The sequence below is a fragment of the Microchirus variegatus genome (genome assembly GCF_963457635.1).
Source record: "Microchirus variegatus genome assembly, chromosome: 19".
NCBI lineage: Eukaryota > Metazoa > Chordata > Actinopteri > Pleuronectiformes > Soleidae > Microchirus > Microchirus variegatus.
In genome coordinates this window covers 2,045,740-2,064,655 of record NC_139820.1, presented here as the reverse complement: position 1 = coordinate 2,064,655, position 18,916 = coordinate 2,045,740, and the positions used below count along the sequence as shown (strand labels likewise).

The window sequence follows — 18,916 nt, the reverse complement described above, 5'->3', positions numbered from 1 at the left end:
TTTTTTGCTGAACGAGGGTTCGTCATTCTACACACATGTTAGCACTGCGTTGTCACGTTATTATAGACGCAGTTAAACATACGGGCAAAGTGTCCTCCTGCTCCAGGCAGCTTTTCCAGGCTCTCGTTAGCATCATTAGTGATAGCAGCTACACAGAGGACGCCTGCTCATGTATACACCACACACATCTGTAAACATGGGTTTAACAGCAGAACCAAGCTGTTTGTAAAGTTATGTTAGCATGTATATATATACATATATATACATATATGTATGTATATATATATACGTGTGTATAAATATACATATATATATATATATACATATATGTATATATACATGCTTACATTACAAAGTTATGTTACCATGTATATATATACATATATATATATATATATATATATATATATATATATATATATATGTATATGTATGTATATATATATACGTGTGTGTGTGTGTATATATATATATATATATATATACACATGTATATACACACACATATGTATATATACATGCTAACATAACTTTGTAATGTAAGCATGTATATATAATAGCATATATATATATATATACGTATATATATATATATATATATATATATACGTGTGTATATATATATACACGCGTGTATATATATATACACGCATATATGTATATATACATGCTAACATAACTTTGTAATGTTAGCATGTATATATAATAGCATATATATATATATCACATGTATATCTGTATATATACATATATATGTGTTTTTATATATATATATATGTATATATACAAACGTATATATATATACACGTTTGTGCTTAAGTTCGTCATTGCACATGGATTTATTTATTATGAAGCCAATTCTGGTCATTTGTGCTGCAGCGAGTTGAATTATAAGACTTGTTTTGTTATGCCTCTTACTGAGGGAACATGTGCATCACGTCAAGGATGTTCCTTGAGTGAGTGTTGATTTTGCAGAATGAAATTGCATCACACCAGCAGCTGCCGGTCGTTATCCATGACACGGTTGTTTTCCACCTTTTTAGGGATTTAAGGGAAAACCCCGGGCTCTCCCATCCCACGACGTACTCGGTGCTTCTGCTGCCAGCGGAAAAGCTGCAGCTGCAGCCGCACAGCTCCGTCACACAGTCTCGTTTTTGCACTTTAGTAGCATCTACAGGTTAAAGTGCTCGTGAGCAGGCAGGAGAACGACCTCTCGCAGGTGTCTGCGGCCATGTAAATGGATGCTTTGTGATTAAATGTTGACTTAAAATATACACAGGGAGGGTTTTTGAGATCTGTGTAGTTGAAGTGAAGTGTTTTATCGTGTTTTATGTAGTGCCGCTGACTTTTTGTATTCAGTATTCCAACCATTGTGCTGTTTGGCTGTTAGGTAGAGATTTAATTAAGATGCCGTGCAGAGATCGAAGGCTTCTCGCTTAAACTGCCTCTGTCGCTGTTTGCTTTCTTACGTTCTCCTTGTCCTCAACCGTCTTCCTTCTTTCACAGGAAAAAGGAACAGGCCACTACAAAGAAGGACAGGGTGACCCACTGTCTGACAATATGTGAAAACATCGTGGCTCATTCTCTGAGGTAGGCTTTGTTAGTTCGATTAAACGTAACATCTAACCAAGCTCTCTGAAGCTGCGTTTCTGCACACAAACCAAAACGCGTACGTGTGTGTAATGACATTTGGCCGACTTCTCATCTCTATGGTCCTGGGAGCAGAACGTCGCCAGAGTTTCAGAAACTCCTGGGCATCGCCATGGAGATGTTCCTGCTCTGCACCGACGACAGCGAATCGGACGTCCGCATGGTCGCTGACGAGTGCCTGAACAAAATCATCAAAGTGAGTAGCAAGGAGCCTGTATTTCCTTAAAATGATGGAGGACGGTATATTAAAATGTTATCGCCATGCTTGCGTCTGATATTTCTCATTAGGCACTGATGGACTCCAATCTGCCAAGACTACAGCTGGAGCTGTACAAAGAAATCAAAAAGGTAACGTGTTTTCTCTTTCTCGACTACAGGACTGATGTGATTCTCGCAGAATACGAGTGATATTGTAGAAAAGGTGACGTAGGGCTTGTGTGATTGTGCGCCTCTGTAGAACGGTGCCTCTCGAAGTCTGAGGGCGGCTCTGTGGAGGTTTGCTGAGCTCGCCCACCTCATCAGACCACAGAAATGCAGGTGAAGTCCTGAATATGTCTTTTTTATATTCTTCACATGACAATGATCCATATTATTGTTAAATAAGAAGATCCTGAATTTTGTTTTTTGTCCTATTTTTCATGTTTTTCTAAAGGCGTGGAAAACGTTTTTTAAGCAACTACTATTCAAAGATGATAAATTGAAGCAAATGTATGCATAAGATAACACTTAATATTATATATACCATATATTTCTGATAGCAACATTAATGCAGGTTATTTAAAGGTTCCGTATTATGTAAAATCAACTTTTTAACAGTGCTGGGCACTAGGCTTAACGCACGATGCTTTTCCATGACGACTGACCGGAAAAAGACACGCGTGACACCATGTTTGTGTGCCGCGACGCCGGAGTCCAGACACCGTTTACCAGTTAGCTCCGTTAGCTGCATTAGCCCCTTTTAGCGCGCCTACAGTGGAACTGGAGCGGCCTGTTTATTAAAGGAAAAAGAGCAGCGCTAACAAATAACTAGCGTACCTGTGTGCTGCGTATGTGTGCCTCTGTTTTTAAAGTTTAGCGTTACTTTAGAGACTCGTTTTAGCAAATCGAGAGTCGCGTAAACATGACGCCACGCGCGTTTTTTCAGGTCAATGCGTTAAAGCGCCCGGCAGCACTACTTTTTAGTCATTGTAATCCTTATATTTGGGACTCTGGAGGTCCGACCAGTCGCCAAAGTGTGTAAAAAGATGACTCGGTCTAAGTACAAGAGATAAAATGCGCAATTCCGCGCTCGCTGGGACGCCACAAGGCGCTATATTCCTCGAATTGTTGTCTCGCGGAGCTCAGCGTTGTCCGTAAAACACGCGAGATCCAAAAACTGGAAGTCCTTGAAAAGTTCTATTCTTGGCTCCACAGTGCAGCACAGAGTCCTACACAAACTTCCAGCCTCAGAGGATTTATCTGTCCAGTGGATACATGTTATATATGACGCCAATGTGCCTGCTAGAGCCTGCAAATGATCACTTTTCCAAATGCTAACGGTAGCCTCTGTGGCTGATGTCATTTCCTGTACCTGAAGTTTCGTTTTTCTCGTTTTTTTTTATTTTTTAACTCACCCCTCCCTCCCTCCCTCCCTTCTTCCGCCTCCTCCACGTCGAAACAGACCCTACCTGGTCAACCTGTTGCCGTGCCTCACCAGAATCGCCAAGCGGCAGGAGGAGACCGTGCAGGAGACGCTGGCTGCGGCCATGCCCAAGATCATGGTCGCTCTGGGACACTTTGCCAACGACGGCGAGATCAAGGTAATCTGTGCTGAAGTGGAGAAACGCTGTGAACGCGGCAGCCTCGTTCAGTCCGTCAAACAGAAACTCGACCGTGTGTTGACACTACAGTCAAAGGTTTTATTGCACCTCGCTTTTCCAGTTTTTATTGAAATGTATACAGCTCGGGTCAACGAAGTTAATGGCTAATCTGCCAAGATTTTACACCCTCTGATGCAATATATAAGGACAATACTGAGATATTACGTTGTATAAATGGCACTAAAAAGTGGGAAATGGGTGTCTTTATTGTCGTTTGCCCACGTTTGTTCCAGGTGCTGCTGAAGTCGTTTGTGGCGAACCTGAAGTCCAGCTCGCCGACCATTCGACGCACAGCGGCGAGCTCGGCCGTCAGCGTGTGTCAGCACTCCAGACGCACCAGCTACTTCTACACCTGGCTCCTGAACGTGCTGCTGGGTAAGGCGCGCGTTTTTTAGTCGATATTTATCAGATGGTTTGCTATCAAACCTTTCACATTTTCCCAAATTTTCCCTACTCCAGGACTCTTGATTCCTGTGGACGAGGAGCACCCCAGCCACCTGATCCTGGGGGTGCTGCTAACGCTGCGCTACCTGATGCCTCTGCTGCAGCAGCAAGTCAACACCTCCAGCCTGAAAGGAAGCTTTGGAGTCATGAGGAAGGAGGCAGACGTGCAGCCGACGCCTGAACAGCTGCTACAGGTAAGAAGAAGAGGGTGTTAGTGCACGTGCGAAAAAGAGAGAGGAAGTTATTATTATTATTATTATTATTATTATTATTATTATTATTATTATTATTATTATTAACAGTTCTGTTTGTGTGTGTTCCTGGAGGTGTACGAGCTGACCCTACACTACACGCAACACTGGGATCACAACGTGGTCACGGCTGCGTTGGAGCTCCTCCAGCAGGTCTTCAGGACTCCCCCGCCCGAGCTGCTGCACATGCTCATCACCGCCGGCAGCATCCCGTATCCCACCGTGTTTCGCCAGGACATAGAGAGCCGCGCGCGCTCCGGCAGCATCCTCGAGCTCATAGGTGACGACACACACACGCTTTGATTTTTAATTATTAACTTTAAATTAACACGAGTAGAACTGTGTGGAAGCTCGTCTGCCTTTTGCTCTGCGTTTGGGCTGTTTTTGGGTTTTTCCCCCTTGCTCGCTAACTCATTCCTTTGTCTTCTGGAACTAACCGTCTCTGTCTCCTGTGAGTCTTTCTGAGCTTTTGCTGCTTTTCTCCCTCCTTTTACCACCTTGTCTCTGCTTCCGGGTTGCCTGCCATTGTGCAGCAGGTGGAGGGTCCTCATGCAGTCCACTCCTTCTCAGGAAACAGAGAGGTGACTGGTTTTATCTCTTCTGCTCATGGCTACATGGTTTCCCTTGAGTCTTGATAAACAGTGACCGCATACGTGTACACTAACATGTCATTTATTTACTGCGTGACAATAATTTTGTTGATGTGCAACCCGTTTGCTTTCAGGTAAAATGCTTTCTGGCGAAGAAGATGGGCTGGAGGATGATCCTGAGAGGACAGAAGTGACTGCTGGAGCCTTTACAGGTGACTTTATTTCAAGATATCGCATTGTTTACAATATTTTATAATTAAAAGTAGACAGAAATTATGAGATCTACAGTTAAATCAATTGTTATTGTGCATTACTTTACTTCCAGCGTCGGCAGACGGCTCCTCTGCAGCCCAGGTGGACATCATCACAGAGCAGCCACGCTCCTCCCAGCATGCCCTGCAGCCCGGCGACTCCGTGGACCTCAGCGCCTCCTCGGATCAGGGTGGCGGCGGCGGGACATCTGCGTCGGACACTCCCGAGTCGCCCAACGACAACGAGGAGGAGATGCTGAGTCGCAGCTCCAGCGGCGGGGCCAACGTCACGCCGGAGACGGCCGAGTACACGACGCCCGAGAACGCCACGCCGGAGGGAGGGCCCCTGGGAGACGGCGGAGCTCTGCTGGGACCGAATGATCGCTCGCTCCCGCCCAGTGACTCATCGCAGACCACCACAGAGGGACCAGACTCTGCCGTCACACCCTCAGACGTAGCAGAACTGGTCAGTATGAGATATGATTAGCTTCAGATCAGTAGCTTGAAGACTTTATGTATGTTTATATATATGTGTGTGTGTATATATGTGTATGTGTGTGTATGCATATAAAAAAAAAAAAATATATATATATATATATATATATATTCACACATGTATGTATACATACACATACGTGTGTATATATAAATATATGTAGATGTGTGTGTGTGTGTATATGTGTGCGTATATATGTGCATATATATGTATTTATATGTACATGTGTATTTATGTGTATATATGTACATATATGAAGAAAAAGAATATGTATGTATGTATGTATGTGTGTATATATGTACATGCTGTATATGTGTACGTGCATATATGTGCGTGTGTGTGCATATGGGCGCATATGTGTGCATAAATGTGCGTATGTGTGCGTATATATGTACATATGCGTGTGTATATATGGACATGTGTGCGTATATATGGACATTATGTGTGCGTATATATGTGCGTATGTGTACGTATATGTGCGTATATCTGTACATATATGTGCGTATATGTACATGTGCATGTGTGTACGTGTATATATGTGTAAGTGTATATATGTACATATGTGTGCATGTGTATATATGTACGTATGTGTATGTGTACATGTGTGTATGTGTGTATATGTGATACACATGTATATAAATGTATGAATGTTTATATGTGTATATATGTGCGTGTATATATATATATGTGTGTATATATATATGTATGTGTATATACATATATATATATATATATATATATATATATATATATATATATATATATATATATATATATATATATATATATATATATATATATATATATATATATATATATATAAAAAAAAAAAATGTAATATGAATCATTTATGTAGCACAAAGTCGCCAACGCCCTGGAATGCGGGTCGGTTGCTGTGAAATGTATTCGGTGAACGTAAACTGTGAAACTTCAGATGTTCACATAACGCTCACACGTGGGACAGGATGTGATGTCACGCTCCAGGTGTTTGGACACAGGTTAACCTGTTACCCCCCCCAGTCTAACGCTCCCTCCTCCCCCACGCCTCCTCTGCTTTATCCTTCTCCTCACTCCGCCGCAGTTGCGCACAGTCGAGCCGGCCCCGCTCTCGCCGACGTCGACCGAGGGTCCCGACGGCACCGACAGCGAGTCGTCCGTCTACGTCGCCTCCTCCTCTTCGTCGCCGTCGTCTTCTTTCTCTTTCTCCTCCTCTTCCTCTTTCTATGCCACCTCCTCCTCTTCCTCTAGCGCTAGCGATAAGGTGAAACTGAGTCGGAGGCCTTGCTTGGCTTTCGTTATTCTTTTTTCCGTTTTTGTTCGCTTGTTCGTCTCAACCCATTTTGCTACTTTTCCCTTCTTCTATCACCACTGATAATCCACTATGGCCCCGTTTCCCTTGTTTCCAGTGATTTCCTCCCCCAAAATAACATGCAACCTTGATCCCCAAAGTTACTGGCTTGCCACGAAGTTCTAAAATAGAAGCATGGAGACCATCTGTTCCCTAAACTGTCCCCATTCCCTTTCAAGAGGCTACGACAGGCTTTTGTTCCAGTGGAAGCCAAAAAACATCTTTAGAAGTTCCAAGTTTTTCATATATGCATCTTTTCAGGAAGAAGACTTTTCGCCAAACTTTCTAATCATCCAATAGCTTCTAACGCCATTAGCAAACACAATGTACCATTAGAACACTGGAAATGGGCCTCTATACACCTATGTACATATTCCATTAAAAACCAGACGTTTGCAGCTAGAATAGTCGTTTACCACAATAACAATGTATAGAGTGTATTTATGATTCATTTAATGTTAGATTCATTGGGGGGAAAAGTGTTTTCCTTCAAAAATAAGGACATTTCTCAAAATAAATTCAAAAAATATTTTTTTTTCTAAATTTTAATTTTTTTCACAAAATTTAAAAAAAAATCTCTCTCAGAAAAATTTCTCAATTTTTTTTCCCTCAAAATTTTATTTTTCTTTCTCAAAATTATAATTTCTTTCTAAAAAAAATCTTTTTTTTACCTGAAATTTGTTAGTCATTGAATAAAGTGCCTTTCCTTCGAAAATAAGGACATTTCCCAAAAAACCTCTAAAAATCATATTTTTTTTCTCCAAATAAATTTTTTTTTCAAATTTCTTTCTCAAATTTTTTTCGATTAATTAGAAAAAAAGTGGGTTTTTTTTCTCAATATGTACATTTTTTTCCTCAAAATTTCAATTTCTTTCTTAATATTTAAAGTTTTTTTTCAAAAATTCTTCTTTAAAAATAAGGGCATTTCAAGGTGAGCCCAAACCTTTGAACGGTAGGGCATATTTTAGGGTTTGGAGTTTGGATCAAAAGCTTGCTCTTCCTCTGACAGATTGTGGCAACCACAATTGGAGTTCCTCAGCTTGTGCTGTGTCTTAATGTGCAGTTAATGGACTGTAAACTGTGTTGGACCAAGCATGACTCAGTGGACTTGATAATAAGGAGAATTTTTTGTTTAAGGACATGCGATATCTGTCGTGTTGTGTCTCTCTCGTGTCCTCCGCCCAGCAGATCTAACTCGGTGACTTAACTCTCTAGGTGTCCTCTGCATGCCGTTTGCATTTTAAAGTCACTTTTCATTCCACGTATTGAAGTTCCCGTGTCTTGTTGCACAAGGTGTTGGACGGCAGTGAGAGCCAGTACTCGGGGATGCAGATCGGAACTCTACAGGACGAAGAGGACGAAGGAACGGCGCCGTCCGCGCAAGACGAGCTGCCGGAGCAGTTCCTGCAGTCGGCGCTGGGTATGTTTCGTGTACAGATACGCAAGCGAGCACATAGACGAGCTCTGTTGGTTAATATCACGCCTCGATTATGGTTGTTATTATGTCCGTGCAGCTCTGAGCAAGCCTCATCTCTTTGACGGCCGAGGTCACAACCGGCAGGGTTCAGACAGCAGCGTGGATCGTTTCATACCAAAGGACGAACCCGCCGACCCCGAGCCTGACAACAGGGTAAGGACTCAAAGAAACCTGCGTTAATAGAAGCAAAGAAACAACATATTTTTCCTTTCATTTGATGATGCGTCTCCCGTCTGCTTCTCAGCAAACGCGGATAAAGGGTCCGATTGGACATTACACAGACCAGGGCGCGGAGCCGCTGGTGCATTGTGTGCGACTTCTGGCCGCGTCCTTCCTCCTGACGGGACAAAAGAAAGGTTTGTGATTTATGAACACGTCTCAAAATGTGATGATGTTTGTGTTTGGGCAACATTTGATCTAGAGCTTTTTTTTCTTTAGTCATTTTTATTTTGGATGAAGTTTTTTGAAAAATAAATAATTGAAAAAAAATTTTTTGAAATGTTTTCAAAAAAATTTTTTTTATGAAAATATATTTTTGAAAAAAACTGAAATTTTAAAAAAAAAAAATTGAAATTTTTTTTGGGAAAAGGTTTTTTGGAAAAAGTTTTTGGGAAAAGTTTTTTGGAAAAAGTTTTTGGGAAAAGGTTTTGGGAAAAGGTCTTTTGGGGAAAAGGTTTTTTGAAAAAAGTTTTTGGGAAAAGGTCTTTTGGGAAAAGGTCTTTTGGAAAAAGTCTTTTGGAAAAAGTCTTTTGGAAAAAGTTTTTGGGGAAAAAGTCTTTTGGAAAAAGTTTTTTGGAAAAAGGTTTTGGGGAAAAAGTTGTACAGTGGTTACATTGCGCCTTGTTGGAATTTTCGCCGAAATTTTCGAGTAACCGTTGCAGCCCTAATTTGATCGTTGACTGATATCTTTTTCCTCAAGGTCTCGTCCCTGACAAGGAGGTGCGAGTGAGCGTGAAGGCCCTGGCGGTCAGCTGTGTCGGGGCGGCAGCAGCGCTGCATCCTGAGGCCTTCTTTAATTCCCTCTACCTGGAGCCGCTGGACGGCGTCTCAGCAGAAGGTAATTTAATTTCAAGCATGAGATTTGTCAACCTATAATAACGTGTGTGTGTGTGTGTGTGTGTGTGTGTGGCAGTCCTTTAATGGTGGCAGCACTGAGCAGTGCGCTGCGACTTGTGCGACTCCACACAGAGCGAGGCTGGTTCCCACCGACAGGGACTGTAAAGGCGTCGGTTTACCTGTGCGATGGTTCCATACATTTATACTTATGCTATAGCAATAAAAAATACTCCAACACACCTATGTATTCACACACGTGTATATATATATGTCTAAGTGTCAGAATGCCTTGACTTGCAAATGTAAGTACAGCTGTGTTTTGTTCCTCTGACCATTGCAGAGCAGCAGTATATCAGCGACGTGCTGGGTCTCATTGACCACGGCGACCCGCAGATCAGAGGCACCACCGCCATCCTCTGTGCAGCCATCATCCAGGCTGCGCTCACCAAATCACATTATAACATACACACCTGGCTGGCCAGTGTGCAGAGTTCAACAGGTCAGTGAGTGTGTGTATATATATATATATATATATATGTATGTTTGTACAGGTGTGTTTGTCTTGTTGGGTGCATTGTGTGAAACAGTATTTGTCCCTCGCCCGCCTGTGTCCAGGTAACCCAGTGTCCCTGGTGGACTTGGTGCCTTTGCTTCAGAAAGCTCTCAAAGATGAATCGTCTGTCACGTGCAAGATGGCGTGCTCTGCAGTGAGGGTACGACTCACTCTTTATATCTGTGTGTGCGTCTATAACGAGAGCGCTATATGAAGTGTCTAACGTTTTTATTTGTTATAAACGTCACGTTTCAGCATTGCATCATGACGGTCTGCAGCAGCACGCTGAGCGAGCTCGGCCTGCAGCTGGTCGTCGACCTTCTGCCTCTGAAGGACTCGTCTTATTGGCTCGTCCGCACGGAGCTTTTGGAGACCCTGGCTGAGATGGACTTCCGGTAGGTTAAATATTTAATTCCCTTATAGTTGTTTTTTTTTTTTTAACCCTTTCATCTAACTCTTCCTATGTGATCATTCCTGTGTTTTTTAGATTAGTTCATTTCCTGGAGAGGAAAACGGAGACTTTGCACAAAGGAGACCATCACTACGCTGGGGTAAGTGCTCGATTCTACCTGCCATGCCTTTTCAAAAATGGAGTCGACCCCTCTTTGAATCCGTTTTGCTCCTCGTTCAGCGGCTGAGGCTACAGGAGAGGATCCTGAACGACGTGGTCATCCGTCTGCTGGGAGACGACGATCCACGCGTGAGGCACATAGCCGCCTCTGCCGTCAGCAGGTCAGTGCTGTCGTTTCTCAAAGTGCATTTTCGGTCTAACCATCTTCCGGTCGTTTGTTATTAACCCAGTATTCCTTGTGTCTTTGTACCCTGTTAATAGACTGGTTCCCAGGTTGTTTTACGACTGTGACCAGGGCCAGGTGGACCCAGTGGTGGCGATTGCCCGCGACCAGAGTTCAGTCTACTTGCAGCTGCTCATGCATGAGACGCAGCCGCCCTCACAGCTCACAGTCAGCACCATCACAAGGTACACGCACATTTTTAATTTGGGTGACACGCGTTAGCCCGTATGCTGTTGCTACCACAACAAAAACGTCATGGTTCGATATCACAGATTGTACTTTTTCTTAAGTTCTTAGTTGCACAGGTCATGACAGAACCCCCCCAGAATAAGTCTTTGGTAGTGCTGGGCCGTTAGCTGCATCAACGGTAATGCATGACGCGTTTCCATGACGACTGACTGGAAATAGACGAGCGTGACGTCATGTTAGCATGACTCCCGATTTGCTAAAACTAGTCTCTTAAGTAACGCTAAACGTTTAAAAACAGAGGCGCACATACGCAGTACACAGGTACGCTAGTTATTTGTAGCGCTGCTCTTTTTACGTTTAATAAACAGACTGCTCCAGTTTGACTGTAGGCGGTGCTAAAGGAGCTAATGCAGCTAACTGGTATACGGTGCTAGGACTCCGGTGTCGCGGCACGTAAACATGACGTCGCACGCGACTTTTTCAGGGCGGTCGTCATGGAAACGCGTCATGCGTTAGCGTGTGTTAACCTAGTGCCTAGCACTGCCCTAAAGTAACGCTAAACTTTAAAAACAGAGGCACACATACGCAGTACACAGGTACGCTAGTTATTTGTACCGCTGCTCTTTTTACGTTTAATAAACCGACCGCTCCAGTTTGACTGTAGGCAGCGCTAAAGGAGCTAATGCAGCTAACTGGTAAACGGTGCTAGGACTCCGGTGTCGCGGCACGTAAACATGACGTCACACGCGTCTTTTTCCGGTCAGTCATCACGGAAACGCGTCATGCGTTAGCATGTGTTAACCTAGTGCCCAGCACTACTCTAAAGTAACGCTAAACTTTAAAAACAGAGGCGCACATACGCAGTACACAGGTACGCTAGTTCTTTGTCGCGCTGCTCTTTACGTTTAATAAACAGACCGCTCCAGTTGGACTGTAGGCACGCTAACGGCGCTACGAAGCTAACTGGTAAACAGTGCCGCGGCACGTAAACGTGGCGCCACGCGCGTCTTTTTCCGGTCAGTCGTCATGGAAAAGCGTCATGCGTTAGCATGTGTTAACCTAGTGCCCAGCACTACCGTAAAGTAACGCTAAACGTTAAAAACAGAGGCACATGTACGCAGTACACAGGTGCACTGGTTCTTTGTCGCTGACCTCTGTTCTCCATTAGGACATACAGAGGTTACAACCTGTCCAACGCCGTGCCTGATGTCACACTGGAGAACAACCTGTCGAGAGTCGTCACCGCCGTCTCGCACGCTTTCACCTCCTCTACGTCCAGGGCCCTCACTGTAAGTATGCAGGCTTGCTTTATACTGTGTGACATTTCTGATGATGTTTTCAAACTATTTTTTTCTTCCCTCGACAGTTTGGTTGCTCTGAGGCTCTGTGCCTCCTCGCTTCAAACTTCCCAGTGTGCACTTGGAGCACGGGCTGGCATTGCGGTTACATTAGCTCCAGCTGCAGCTTTTCCTCTCGCTCGAGTCTGAACCGCACCAGGGGCAGGGCCCTCAGGTTTGTTTAGCATCTCTCTCTTGTGTAAATTCATTTTATTCATTCATTTCTCCTGTTTTGATCGAGTCTCCTCGTTGCTCCTTCTTCCTCCAGTCTGTCTCAGCCCACCGGTGCTCCGGGCTCTTCAAACACCTCGTCACAACTGGACTCGGAGCGGAGAACTCTGACCGTAGGAATGGCGAACATGGTCCTCTCCTTGCTCTCCTCCGCCTGGTTTCCACTGGATCTTTCCGCACATCAGGATGCGCTCCTGTTTGCCGGCAATCTGCTCGCTGGTGTGTAAATGTTTTAAATAAAATCAACAAACATACTTACCCCAAACATACCCGCTCCCCGTTCAACTTGATATCTTTGCAGCGGTGGCTCCAAAGTGCATGCGCAACCCGTGGACCGGAGAGGAAGAAGGCAGCGGCGGGAGCGCCAACGCCAGTGCAGCCCCGAATAAGATGGAGGAACCCTGGGCGTCACTTTCTGAGCGCTCCTTGGTGGCCATGGTGGAGCAGCTCTTCTCGCACCTTCTCAAGGTTCTCAACATCTGTGCCCACGTGCTGGACGACACGCCGCCAGGACCAGCTGTTAAAGTAAGCCTCTTTATTTGTGTCATTTACATTACGGTTCAAATGTTTGGGCTCACCTGTACAATTTTTGTTGTGTTTTCTATTAAAAGTCAGACTTTTATTCATCAAAAGAGTTGCAAAATGAATAGAAAATATCATCAAGACATTGACAAGATTAGAAATAATGATTTTTCAGCTGTGCGAACATCATTGCACAAGGGTTTTCTAATCATCGAATAGCCTTCTAACGCCATTAGCAAACACAATGTACCATTAGAACACTGGAAATGGGCCTCTATACAACTATGTACATATTCCATTAAAAACCAGACGTTTGCAGCTAGAATAGTTGCTTACCACATTAATAATGTACAGAGTGTATTTATGATTCATTTGAAAAAAAAAAAAATCTAAAAATCTTTATTTTTACCCATTTTTTTTTTTTCTCAAAATTTTAATATTTTTTCTCAAAATGTTAATTTTTTTTTCACAAAATTTTAATTTTTTCCTCAAAATTTTAATTTCATAAGATCTATTTCTTTTTTCTCAAAATGTGTTAGATTGTTTGGAAAAAATGTTTTTTTTTAACAAAATGTTATTTTCTTTCCTCATAATTGTATTTTTTTTCTCAAAATTTAAAATTTTCCCTCAAAATTTTAATTTCATAATATCTTTTTATTTTTCTCAAATTGTGCAATTTTTCCTCAAAATTTTAATTTCTTTCTTAAAATGTATTGATTGAGGTATTTGCAGAAAGATCATTGTACTGAGTTCAGTTTGTTTCCCCCTGTCCTGCACCTTTAAGGCCACGCTCCCCTCCCTGAGCAACACCCCCTCCCTCAGTCCCATCCGCAGGAAAGGCAAAGAGAAGGAGGCTGCTGAGCCCAGCGCTGCCCCCATGAGCCCGAAGAAGAGCGGTGAGCTCAACACAGGTAAACCCGTAAACCCAACCCCAAAGCGCGAGTCATTTCTGGATTTTTGTCCGAACCGTCGGATATCTACGCTCTGCTGAGGCTGTTTGTATATGTGTGTTTTTAGGCAGGCCAACGGACGGCACCGGCTCCGCCGCTGTGAACAAATCGACCACTCTCGGCAACTTCTACCACCTGCCGACATACCTCAAGCTCTACGACGTCCTTAAAGCCACACATGCCAACTTCAAGGTAGCTCCTCACACGTGTGAATCACTTGATATGATGTAACTCTAAGTTCTGACTTAAGAGCCTAACTGGAGGCCACTGTTGTTGATATTTCTTTGATTCTCAGGTGTCCGTGGACCTCCACAGCAATCAGGAGAAGTTTGGGAGCTTCCTGCGCTCCACCTTAGACGTTCTGTCGCAGCTGCTGGAGCTGGCCACGCTGCATGACATCAGCAAGGTAAATATATATTTATGGATATTTATATATAGACTGGTGGATGAGTGGAATCAGTAAAATATAATGCATTTTCTTTCAGTGTGTGGAGGAAATTCTGGGCTACCTGAAGTCCTGCTTCACCCGAGAACCAACCATGGCCACAGTTTGTGTTCAACAGGTTTGTGCTGTGTGTTTTTGTGTGTGTCAACCTATGATAATAATGTGTGTGTGTGTGTGTGGCAGTCCTTTAATGGTGGCAGCACTGAGCAGTGTGCTGCGACTTGTGCGACTCCACACAGAGCGAGGCTGGTTCCCACCGACAGGGACTGTAAAGGCGTCGGTTTACCTGTGCGATGGTTCCATACATTTGTACTTAATACACAAGCTGGATGTCATAAGTTACTTTGCAGAGCGTACGTTACTTCACAGAACGTACGTTACTTCACACAACGTACGTTACTTCACAGAGCGTACATTACTTCACAGAACGTACATTACTTCAGAGCGTACGTTACTTCACAGAACGTACATTACTTCAGAGCGTACGTTACTTCACAGAGCCAGAGCGTACGTTACTTCAGAGCCAGAGCGTACGTTACTTCACAGAGCGTACGTTACTTCACACAACGTACGCTACTTCACTGAGCGTACGTTACTTCACAGAACGTACATTACTTCACAGAGCGTACGTTACTTCACAGAGCCAGAGCGTACGTTACTTCACAGAGCCAGAGCGTACGTTACTTCACAGAGCCAGAGCGTACGTTACTTCACAGAGCCAGAGCGTACGTTACTTCACAGAGCCAGAGCGTACGTTACTTCACAGGACGTAAGTTACTTCCTAGAGCGTACGTTACTTCACAGAGCGTATGCTACTTCCTAGAGTGTAAGTGACTACCTAGAGCGTAAGTTACTTCACAGCGTGTATGTTACTTCACAGAACATAAGTTACTTAACGGAGCGTACGTTACTTCAAAGAGCGTACGTTACTTCGCAGAGCGTACGTTACTTCGCAGAGCACACGTTACTTCACAGAACGTACGTTACTTCGCAGAACGTACGCTACTTTGCAGAGCGTACGTTAATTCGCAGAGCGTGCGTTACTTCACAGAGCGTACGTTACTTCACATAGCGTACGTTACTTCCTAGAGCGTACGTTACTTCCTAGAGCATACGTTACTTCACAGAGCGTACGTTACTTCACAGAACACAAGAGCCCAAATCAAATGTGGATTATTTTCTCTCTCCCTTCCTTCTTAGCTGTTGAAGACCCTGTTTGGCACCAACCTGGCCTCCCAGTACGAGGGTGTCCTGAGCGGACCCAGCCGCTCCCAGGGCAAGGCCCTGCGCCTGGGCTCGTCCAGCCTGCGACCAGGCCTCTACCACTACTGCTTCATGGCGCCGTACACTCACTTCACTCAGGCGCTGGCCGACGCCAGTCTCCGCAACATGGTGCAGACCGACCATGAGCAGGACACGTCTGGGTGAGCTGTGGCAAAAGAGCAGAAATTAATGACATTAAATGTGTATCAGACTAAACCTAAAGTTCCTCTTTTTTTTTTTTAGATGGTTTGATGTCATGCAGAAGGCGTCTAATCAGCTGAGGTCCAACATTGCAAATGCGACACGCAACAGAGGAGACAAGGTACAGTCACATCATCCTTGTACTACAATTATGCCAGTGAAGCGCTAAAAAAAATAGCTCGATTATTCTTAAATCTCTTGTACTTTTAGAATGCCATCCACAACCACATTCGACTGTTTGAGCCGCTGGTGATCAAAGCTCTGAAGCAGTACACGACCAGCACCTCTGTGGCTCTGCAGAGACAAGTGCTGGACCTGCTCGCCCAGCTCGTACAGCTAAGAGTCAATTATTGCCTGCTGGACTCTGATCAGGTAAATTATTGGGTTAATAATAATAAGTATCTGATATAAAGGTCATGGCTCATTCAGATGTTTTGTGTTTCAGGTGTTTATTGGCTTTGTCCTCAAGCAGTTTGAATATATTGAAGTGGGACAGTTCAGGTAGGTTGTCTCAAAATTTTGTAAAAAAAAGAAAATAACAAACCAGATGTCTTAGGTACGGAAGAGGATTAGTGCCACGCAGGAAAAACATATTTGAGTTCTGACTTTAAACTTAAAAGTTAAAAATTCTGAGTTTAAATTAGAAATTCTGAGAATTAAGTCAGAATTCTGAATTTTAATGTCAGAATTCTGAGGTTAAAGTCATACATTCTGAGTTTTAATTTGAAATTCTGAGAATAAAGTCAGAATTCTGAATTTTAATGTCAGAATTCTGCATTCTAATGGCAGAATTCTGAATTTTAATGGCAGAATTCTGAATTTTAATATCTGAATTCTAATGGCAGAACTCTGAATTTTAAAGTCAGAATTCAGAGGTTAAAGTCATACATTCTGAGTTTAAATTTGAAATTCTGAGAATAAAGTCAGAATTCTGAATTTCAATGTCATAATTCTGAATTTTAAAGTCAAATTCAGAGTTTAAATTTGAAATTCTGAATTCTCAACTTTAATTCTGACTTTAAAGTCATACATTCTGAGTTTATATTTGAAATTCTGAGAATAAAGTCAGAATTCTGAATTTTAATGTCAGAATTCTGAATTAAAATTTAGAATTCTGAATTTTAAAGTAAGAAATTCTGAGTATAAAGTCGGAATTCCGGGAATAAAGTCAGAGTTCTGAGTTTTAAATTCAGGATTGTCAGAACTCAAATATATTTTCCCTGTGTGGCCCTAATCCTCTTCCGTACTTAGGCCATGTTGTGTGTCAAATTTTTTTTTTTTTTTAAATAAACCAATGCCTGATTAACTCCTGGGACAGAGATTCAGAGGCCATCATTCCAAACATCTTCTTCTTCCTGGTGCTGCTGTCGTACGAGCGCTACCACTCCAAGCAGATCATCAGCATTCCCAAGATCATCCAGCTGTGCGACGGCATCATGGCGAGCGGCAGGAAAGCCGTCACGCATGGTGAGGGGACCTCGAGCAAAACATACAGCCATGAAATGTGTCCTTTGCACTGAGGTGAACGACCACAACATAGCGACTGACTCGTGCCCTTTTCTTCGACAGCCATCCCAGCCTTGCAGCCAATCGTTCACGACCTGTTTGTCTTGAGGGGCTCAAACAAAGCGGACGCAGGCAAAGAGCTGGAGACGCAGAAAGAGGTCGTGGTGTCCATGTTGCTCAGACTGGTGCAATACCATCAGGTATGGTGCTAACATCATTGCACAAGGGTTTTCTAATCATCCAATAGGCTTCTAACGCCATTAGCAAACACAATGTACCATTAGAACAGTGTAAATGGGCCTCTATACACCTATGTACATATTCCATTAAAAACCAGACGTTTGCAGCTAGAATAGTTGTTTACCACATTAATGATGTATAGAGTGTATTTATGGTTCATTTAATGTTAGATTCATTGAAAAAAAAAAGTGATTTTCCTTCAAAAATTAGGAAATTTCTCAAAAAAAACATCTATTTGGTATTTTTTTCCTCAAAATCTTTTTTTCTCAAAATGTATTTATTTTCCCCAAAATTTTAAGTTCTTTCTTGTTTCATTTTTTTTCTCAAAATGTGTTGTAAGTCATTGAAAAGATTTTCCTTAAAAAATAAGGACATTTCTTTAAAAAATTTTTTTTCATTTTTTTTATTTTTTCATCAAAAAATTTTTTTTCTCGAAATGTTGATTTTTGTTCTCAATTTTTGATTTTTTTCCTCAAAATTTGTATTTCTTTCACAAAATGTGAAAAAAAGGTGCCTTTCCTTCAAAAATAAGGACATTTCTAAGTGAGCCCAAACTTTTGAACGCTAGTGTACGTCTCTGCCTCACATTTTGCCTTTTTTTCCACATACACACATTTTTAGGTGTTGGAGATGTTCATCCTTGTGCTGCAGCAGTGTCACAAAGAGAACGAGGACAAGTGGAAGAGGTTGTCCAGACAGATCGCCGACGTCATACTTCCCATGATTGGCAAGCAGCAGGTAGGGAAAATGTTTTCAGGCACCTCTTTACCTTGGAAAATAAAAATCAAATGTGTGTAATAAATGCTAAACATTTGTATGTCGTGTCCTCACAGATGCATCTGGACTCCCCAGAGGCGTTGGGAGTGTTGAACACTCTTTTTGAAACCGTAGCACCTTCTTCTCTGAGGCCCGTGGACATGCTGCTCAAGAGTATGTTCACCATACCCGTCACCATGGTGAGATTAGCCTCTTTAATATTTGAACACAATCACTTTTTTTTAACCCTTAAAATCCTCTTGGGATGATGATCTTGACTCAACAGGAAGTCGGCCATCTTGGATTTGGCTTCCATCTTGGCGTTTCATAACTGAGCTAACTTGTCTCAGGGCGTTTATCGTAGGAACGCGGGAAACTAGACCCAATCCAAGATCTGAAACTTTCGCAGATTCAAAAGGGGCGTGGCCACGGCATCCATCGCAATTTTGGCAAATTTTGATGATTCGCCACGAAACACGAAATACATTGGCCGATCAACACGAAACT

The 18,916-nt window shown here is 42.8% G+C and overlaps 1 protein-coding gene across 1 annotated transcript in view; it reads left to right on the top strand.

The window, feature by feature from the left end:
* htt (huntingtin) overlaps positions 1-18,916 on the top strand; it is a gene marked incomplete at both ends in the record, with an annotated part of 32,562 nt that overhangs the window by 288 nt on the left and 13,358 nt on the right. The window contains 38 exons of the mRNA XM_083906412.1: positions 1,507-1,590; positions 1,726-1,846; positions 1,939-1,998; positions 2,108-2,187; positions 3,311-3,449; positions 3,743-3,884; positions 3,969-4,147; positions 4,280-4,484; positions 4,738-4,785; positions 4,929-5,006; positions 5,120-5,515; positions 6,633-6,802; positions 8,183-8,309; positions 8,404-8,519; positions 8,611-8,722; positions 9,286-9,423; positions 9,763-9,921; positions 10,038-10,135; positions 10,231-10,370; positions 10,463-10,526; positions 10,607-10,707; positions 10,808-10,954; positions 12,127-12,247; positions 12,325-12,470; positions 12,564-12,745; positions 12,828-13,051; positions 13,833-13,959; positions 14,066-14,190; positions 14,294-14,404; positions 14,484-14,561; positions 15,644-15,867; positions 15,950-16,028; positions 16,118-16,279; positions 16,353-16,408; positions 17,226-17,374; positions 17,477-17,613; positions 18,275-18,391; positions 18,487-18,609. Coding sequence (XP_083762538.1) covers positions 1,507-1,590; positions 1,726-1,846; positions 1,939-1,998; positions 2,108-2,187; positions 3,311-3,449; positions 3,743-3,884; positions 3,969-4,147; positions 4,280-4,484; positions 4,738-4,785; positions 4,929-5,006; positions 5,120-5,515; positions 6,633-6,802; positions 8,183-8,309; positions 8,404-8,519; positions 8,611-8,722; positions 9,286-9,423; positions 9,763-9,921; positions 10,038-10,135; positions 10,231-10,370; positions 10,463-10,526; positions 10,607-10,707; positions 10,808-10,954; positions 12,127-12,247; positions 12,325-12,470; positions 12,564-12,745; positions 12,828-13,051; positions 13,833-13,959; positions 14,066-14,190; positions 14,294-14,404; positions 14,484-14,561; positions 15,644-15,867; positions 15,950-16,028; positions 16,118-16,279; positions 16,353-16,408; positions 17,226-17,374; positions 17,477-17,613; positions 18,275-18,391; positions 18,487-18,609 — 5,065 coding nt within the window. The remainder of the gene's footprint in view (positions 1-1,506; positions 1,591-1,725; positions 1,847-1,938; positions 1,999-2,107; positions 2,188-3,310; positions 3,450-3,742; positions 3,885-3,968; positions 4,148-4,279; positions 4,485-4,737; positions 4,786-4,928; positions 5,007-5,119; positions 5,516-6,632; positions 6,803-8,182; positions 8,310-8,403; positions 8,520-8,610; positions 8,723-9,285; positions 9,424-9,762; positions 9,922-10,037; positions 10,136-10,230; positions 10,371-10,462; positions 10,527-10,606; positions 10,708-10,807; positions 10,955-12,126; positions 12,248-12,324; positions 12,471-12,563; positions 12,746-12,827; positions 13,052-13,832; positions 13,960-14,065; positions 14,191-14,293; positions 14,405-14,483; positions 14,562-15,643; positions 15,868-15,949; positions 16,029-16,117; positions 16,280-16,352; positions 16,409-17,225; positions 17,375-17,476; positions 17,614-18,274; positions 18,392-18,486; positions 18,610-18,916) is intronic.